This window comes from Kryptolebias marmoratus, linkage group LG23 (assembly GCF_001649575.2).
Source record: "Kryptolebias marmoratus isolate JLee-2015 linkage group LG23, ASM164957v2, whole genome shotgun sequence".
Taxonomy (NCBI): domain Eukaryota; kingdom Metazoa; phylum Chordata; class Actinopteri; order Cyprinodontiformes; family Rivulidae; genus Kryptolebias; species Kryptolebias marmoratus.
The window spans coordinates 3,250,024-3,257,335 of record NC_051452.1 but is presented as its reverse complement, the minus strand read 5'-3'; the positions used below and the strand labels follow the sequence as shown (position 1 = coordinate 3,257,335).

The 7,312-nt window shown below is 41.8% G+C and overlaps 1 protein-coding gene across 2 annotated transcripts in view; it reads right to left on the bottom strand.

The window, feature by feature from the left end:
* LOC108249339 (interleukin-1 receptor accessory protein-like 1) overlaps positions 1-7,312 on the bottom strand; it is a 279,953-nt gene that overhangs the window by 173,686 nt on the left and 98,955 nt on the right. For both annotated transcript variants that reach the window (XM_037973923.1, XM_037973924.1), the window contains exon 3: positions 6,361-6,640. In XM_037973923.1, coding sequence (XP_037829851.1) covers positions 6,361-6,640 — 280 coding nt within the window. The remainder of the gene's footprint in view (positions 1-6,360; positions 6,641-7,312) is intronic.

The following is a 7,312-nucleotide window of genomic DNA, read 5'->3' as shown; positions in this document are numbered from 1 at the left end:
TTTTAGCAGTAAGGTAGCAAAGCTGCGCTCTTCTTCGTAGACATTGAGTTTGGCTGCAGCTGCACACAGTTGCAGCGCCTCCTACAGGAAACTGGTGGAGCTACGCAGAGAACCACGCCGTTCAGAAGCCTTGTTTGGATTCATGTTTTTATAATGAGGTCCGGACCTCGGGGTCCTCGGGAGCTACGGCCCTGCTTCCAAGGAGCACGTTCCTTTATTTTAGCCAGAGTTGTGATTTTGTTTAGATTATTCAAAAATAAAGACGATGAAATTATTTATTTATGTTGTCATCTTTGCAAAAAACAACAAATTAAAATCACACAGATAGGAGGACGGATGGAGTCCTAATCAGCCGTGAACTCTGCAGAGAGCTGGCAGTGACTGAGCTCCACATTAGCGAGGTGAACCTCAGGTGAGCCTCGAATATCCACTGAAAACGGATTACGGAACGATACCCTTTCACTCATCATGTTCTCCTCCTGTGCATCAAGGTGAACTAAAGAATCAGATGACTCATATATGTAATGGCCTTAATTTGAGTCGTGAAAACGAGGATGGCGGCAGAAAACGAGCTCCCAGAATAAACCAACACTAACAGGTTTAATATCGAGTCTAATTATGCAACAAACCTCAAAACTCAAACTACTGTTACCCAAAGTCTGAGCACAGACCTGGCACAGTCAGACGACGCTAAACATGATTTCCTCCCTCCCTTATCCCCGTCATGTGAGCGCTGCCATTTTTAACTCCACTTCCTCGCCTGTCAGCACGGCAATGAATAACAGGAATTAGAATTATTATAATCCCGAACGGCTTACAGAGACGGGGGGGGGGGAATTACTGGTATCCTCAAAGTCGTGAGGTGGCTTTTAGGTGCTTCTGTGTGATCGTACAGTAAGTGACACGCTGCTGCAGCTGTTTGTTAGGCTCTGCGTATGACAAAGTTCCTCCGGGTATTACGTCTGGAACAGCTGACCTCAATTTGAAGCACGGCGCCGTTCGTATACTCGCCATACTGCGTGTGATTCCATCATCTCTGTATATGTGCAAGCAGAAGAATCTAGGAGGGGGGGAAATGCTCAAAATATTGAATGTGAGCTCATGTGTTGATGCCGTTCTGCTTTCAAATGCAGAATGGAAGCAAATAAAGTGGCAGCTAGTCTCTGACACGTAGTGTTTGTGTTTGTGTGGGTGTGTTAGCGTATAGATATGCCCTCTAACACCCTGAAGTGCAGCGGAGCGGATAAACAAAGATGTAATGAGTACAAGCACATTGTTATGCAGATGTAGGTCAAAAAGAGATCCAGTAAAAAGGCCAGAAGTATGGAATCACGAGAGACAATGCAACGTATCAAACAGCGCCAGATGTCACTCAGGTTCTTTTAAAGAATGCATCATATACAAGAGAAAAACAAAACCTTTGATTAAAAACAACAACCTACAACTACCTTTTCAATAAACACGATGAAATCAAATTTCCCCCCAAAAAAACTTCCACTGAGAAGCACTCATCTGATTATTCTCAGTGCAGATGTGCCTCCATCATCACCTGAGTCATGCCACATGGTCGGCAAGCTGCTCAAAACACTGTTCAGAGTTTAATGGGGTTACTCTGAGAGAGGAAATAAACACTGAACAGAACTGGTAGTAAATATGTATAAAACACACATACAGTATATCAGACCCCTCGCTTCTCAATCCCCACCAACTTCAGGTGTTTTCCCAAAATGGTACATGATGCAGGCTTACACTTATCTATATCCACCATTTCAGCTCTGTGACTACCTCCCTTAGTGGCTCAGAGGCGTAACGGCAACAAGGTGACTTCATCCCTCCATTCCACCTTGGTCTTTATAAATGCATCCAGAAAAGAAAAAAGGAATCATAGCCTCAGCTTCAAAGTGTTTTTTTTAAAAAAAGGCTCAGTTTTTATAATCAATGAGTAATATTAATTAATGGTTATGAATTTATATTTATCCCCAGGTGAAAATGTATTCCTCAAGATTGTTGTGGCAGCAAAATAACTTCCAGGCACTGTTAGATGAAATCACTCAAATGGGTTTATTTATTTATGTTGCGATCGCAACTATTAACGCAAAATCAAGCAAACCCCGCAAAATCGCAACTTTGCCCAAAACACCGCAACTTTCCCGCAACTTTAACCCAATATTTATTGTTTCTANAAGTGATTCGCCACCGTTTCTGNGGTCTAGTCTCTTCTTTGTGGGTTTGNGTAGCGTGGAATACAAAATAANCCCAAATAACTCAGGAAGAAGACACGTGACGTCACTTCCTGTTAACATCAGAATGCCGGGAGCGTGCAGGAGCAGCGACCGAAGCCAAAATGTGCGCTAATGCTTCACATTTGCCCACAAAGATTTCAGCAAACCAGTTTCCTCCCCAGCTGCAGCTGTTTTGCACGTCCTGCAGTGTAATCATGGAACATAAACGCATCGACAAACACTTTGTGTCTGCAAAACATGTGAGGAGAGCTGCAGACCAGGGACAATCCAGAAATGCTCATGAATGTCAGTTTAGAAGCTATCAAAGTTCTCAAATAAAGCACCTTTTGAGAATGTCAATGTTTGTTGGGAATTATCTTACAAAACTAGGAAGGAGTTTTGGTTTAGATATTAAAAGTTATGGTTGTTTATTGATTTTAGCAAAAATAAATCACAACTTTTAGGAAAATGCCCCGTGAAATCAGGCATTTTAGCCGCAACAATCACAAAAAAGGCCTGCGAAATCCTGGAGAGACTGATTTATGTAATATTTCATAAGATAGAAATCAATGGGAATTCATATAAAACAGTTTAATCTGCAAAATGCTTTCTCTTCGAGCAAATAAACTATTGTCACAAAACTGTATTAAGAAAAAGACATGGGTACCGAGTCTTTATCAACATTCACTTTGAGAAATGAACATCAGGGAAACTCTGAATGAAATGTTTCCTCAGAGAGATGATTTATTGTTATTCTGGGATTCAGAGCGCTTTAATTCTCCAGGAGCCTTTTGTATTTCAAACAGTGAGGCTAATCCAAACCCAAGACGTTAACGCGAGCGCGCCGATCATCTATAGGAGCCGCGCTCCAGAGACAAAGCAGAAGAGCAATCCTCTCGCTTTGGCTGCGGTTCCTGGGAAATCAAGTGAGTCACCGCCGACGCCGGAGCTAAACGTGCTGCGGCGCGGCTGGGAAAACGGGACGAATCCATGTCGTCGACCTTCAACCGAAGGGACGAGGAGAATACGTCAAAGTAAGTGCCCGTTACACACTGCTTCAAGTGTTATTACTCCAGAAGTACTGCAGGATTCCTATTTGATCTCTGATTTGAGGCTGCCATTTATAATATATCAGGTCTTGCAAGTTTGACTTAATGTCCAATGTTGAGTAAAACCGAAACCTGCAGTAAAACAATCATCGTGCACGCTAACAGCGTTCAGGAAGCCTTCCTCTTTTCAAACGGCACCGTATGTCACCGGATAGAGCTGGCTAATGAGCCAGTCACGAGAAAACGCCCTTTACCTACAAGGTTAATAAGTTATTACTATATAATCAAGCATGTGCAACTCCCTACACCATTCAGGCCATTTCCTTAACTCAAGTGTTACACAGCTGACAGTAAACACCCTGTGACAAATGGATACCGATTTTTATCCTTTTTGAATGAGTTAAATGAATATATCGGATAAAATTCTATGGGAAAATTCAATACAATGCTCAATTTTGGTCATATATGCTAAGGACAAACTAACAAACTAAATGTACATTATCATAAAGATGTGTTTATTAGCGAATGGTTTATAATTGTCATAAAGGATTTAACCAAGGCTCTACATTACAAATAATGTAAAAGTTACGGTTTGGAAAGCGGGTAGTCAAATGGGGAAATAATAGTCAAACAGTATCTCACTGCAGTTTGACTCTTAGTGACTATTTGGAGGCTAAACTGAACAAAACTGAACAAATTGCAAGATTCTCATGAGACTCATTGGGAGGGACGAGGATGGACAGGATTAGGAATGAGGACATCAGAGGTCCAGCATGGGTTGAAGGACTGGGAGATGAAGTTAGAGATGGTTTGGACATGTCCAGAGGAGGGACAGAAGTATGTTAGAGACACAGAGGACAGACTGAGATGGTTTGGACATGTCCAGAGGAGGGACAGAAGGATGTTAGAGACAAAGAGGAGATCTATGGATGCAGTTAGAGAGGACATGGAGGTAGTTGGAGTGAGGACAGAGGACAGAGTTAGATGGAAGAGGATGACTCGCTGTGGCGACTGAAAAGGGAACTGATGAAAGAAAAAGAAGATTCTCATGACTTTCTTTTGACTAACATGCAAATTGTTTATGTCACAATTTGGTCACAAAGTGTCTAAACTGCGTCTCCTGTCGGTCACAGCTCACGGGCTGTCAAAAACTCCCAAACTCGTCTCACGTTTCCTGCTGAAACGGAACCGAGAATAGTTCCCGATGCCCTGAAACGACTCTGACACTCGAGAAAACACTTGTTAACGTTTCGGGGGCATTTTGTAAAGACCCTGGTGAATGCCATTTGTGATTCGTCGCCAACAGAAGCCTTACAAGTCATCACCAAATTCACTTCAGGTTATTTATGTACAGGGTCGGCCATTTAAACGGATACACCTTCATTTAACGGGAATGGTTGGTGATATTAACTTCCTGTTTGTGGCACATTAGTATATGTAACCAGCATGTGTTTTTTGTTTTTTCGTTTTTAAAACGAAATTACAAAAACAGCAATTGCAAAAATAAAGAAAGGGGTACGTTTTGTTGTTTTTTTTAACTGTAATGGTTAAAACCAAAGACGAGCTTTTATTTTATTGTTATTTCAACGGGACCTTATGGAGGAACTGGAAATGAAGACCTGAACTCCCAGCAGTCACCAGCAGGTGGCGGTAAAGTACGCCTTCAGTTTCTTTAAAATCCACCAGAAAAAGAACTTTTTCAGTTAGCGCTTCAGAATCCACCAGTTTAAAAATGGATCCGTTTGTCTTATTTTGAAGGAATCGACGCATTTCATTGAGAGCTGATGATCTTACCGTCAACAAGATTTCTTTCATATTCCAAGGAAGTCATTAAATCAGGACATTACCGCCACCTGCTGGTGACTGCCGGGAGTTCAGGTCTTCATTTCCGGTTCCGCCATAAGATCCCGTTGAATTAACAACAAAATAAAAGCTCGTCTTTGGTTTAACCATTGCAGCAATTGCCGTTTTTCTAATTTCGTTTTAAAAACGAAAAAACAAAGAAAACACATGCTTGTTTTGTTTTTGCAGTTTTACTTTGAAACGAAAAAAAAACCAAAGAACGAACCGTACACGGATTAATTGTTGTTTAGTTGTTTGGTTCCATTTGCATTCAATTAAAGATTAAATGCATGAGAAAGTTTACTCACTCTTGATTCTACAATGCAAAAATCTGCAGAAAGCAAAAAAAAAACGTGAAGAAATGGTCGGGAATGGTCCTATTTTCCCCTCCTTACAGGCAAATAAGTGTTCTTCAAGGTAGAGAGTGGCGACAAAGCAACTGTGCTCGTCCAAATCAAATCTCAAGCCTCTACTTTCTGTGTGATTACACAATAGCTCGGAGCTGACTGATTGTCTGCCTCCAGAAACCGCTGCCAACACGAGTGAATGGAGAATTGTTGGACTGGCGCGGCCTGTTTCTATTCACGGCGGCTGCCACGTCGAAGGGGAAGAGTGCTAATGGTGTGGAATAGTAATAGAGCTTGTGAAACACAAGGAAACCTGTGCTAAACGCTATGCCTCAAGTGGACATCATTTGTTCTTTTTAGCTAAATGCCCCAAAGCGAATCATAAAAGGAGGCTACAATAAAGTTCCTTTTCTTTTGTGGCTGAAAAAAAAAGAACATTCGAGTGATTTTTTTCCCCACATAATCCAACTTATAAATAAAACAATTGTCTACCTTCAACATGCATTTAGGTGAAAAAGGACGATATAGTTTACTTTTTCGTCTTTCATCTCAGCAGCTTCTGTCTGTGCTGAATTACCGTTCGTTGTCTTTCATCTCAAGACAAGACGACTTGTCAGGACCAAAGGATTATAGATTCACCGTTGGCCTCAAGTGGGAAATAATAAAAAAATAGTAATTTAACAGATAAAATGATGCAGCAAAGCCTGACAGGCACGGCTCTGTGGGCCATTGACGAGCACCCTTTTAGCTGGAGATCGACTTCATTAGAGATCCTTCATGCAGTGTTTTTAAATGTCCAAAGGAATCCAGACAATGCTATTTACAGACACACAGCTGGAGAAAATAACCAGGAAAACACTGGGTTTGCAGGTTTTGCTGACTTAGATAAAACAAACGTACCTTAAAACACAGGAATAGTAGCCCACGTCGTCCAGCTCAGCTGGTCGGAACCATATAGCGTCTTCCTCTTTGCTCATCCTGGCGCCGTCAAAACTGATGGGCTCCTCGAAATCGCCGTGCCCTGCACTTTTGTACCACATCAGGCTAAGTCCCGTGCTCTGTGCATGGCTGTAGTTGGCCCGGATATATCCATAGAATAAAGCACACTTAATCCGGACAGGCTCCCCCAGAAGCACTTTGTATTTCAGGTAGTCCACGGACCAATCTGTGCAGCCTTCCACTGGAAAAAGACGAGAAGAGAAACAGGACATGAGACGGGAAGATTTGCAAAACCTGTTTAAATCACGGCTAAGCACAGCAGGAAAGATGTTTACTCGGGAAAAGGCTAAACAGCCAACATTACCCATGCATCACCAATAAATATATATTTCTCCTCCAACACAGAAACCAAACTGTCACCTTTACAATGAAGCTGTAATAAATTTAAAAACAGAAACTGAGTAAGCTTTGGTTCAGTATATAAAATGTTAGGATGGTGGAGAAGCACTCAACTGACCCACTTTCCTTTTGCATTGTAATAATAAACTCAACATATCAAATGTCAGACATAATATTCAGTCCCTCCAGGATTTTGCGATGTTGCGATCTCAACTATTAACGCAAAATCAAGCAAACCCAGTGAAATCGCAACTTTCCTGCAACTTTAACCCAATATTTATTGTTTCTAAAGTGATTCCCCACCGTTTCTGCAGTCTAGTCTCTTCTTTGTGGGTTTGTGTAGCGAGGAATACAAAATAAGCCCAAATAACTCATGAAGAAGACACGTGACGTCACTTCCTGTTAACATCAGAATGCCGGGAGCGTGCAGGAGCAGCGACCGAAGCCAAAATGTGCGCTAATGCTTCACATTTGCCCACAAAGATTTCAGCAAACCAGTTTCCTCCCCAGCTGC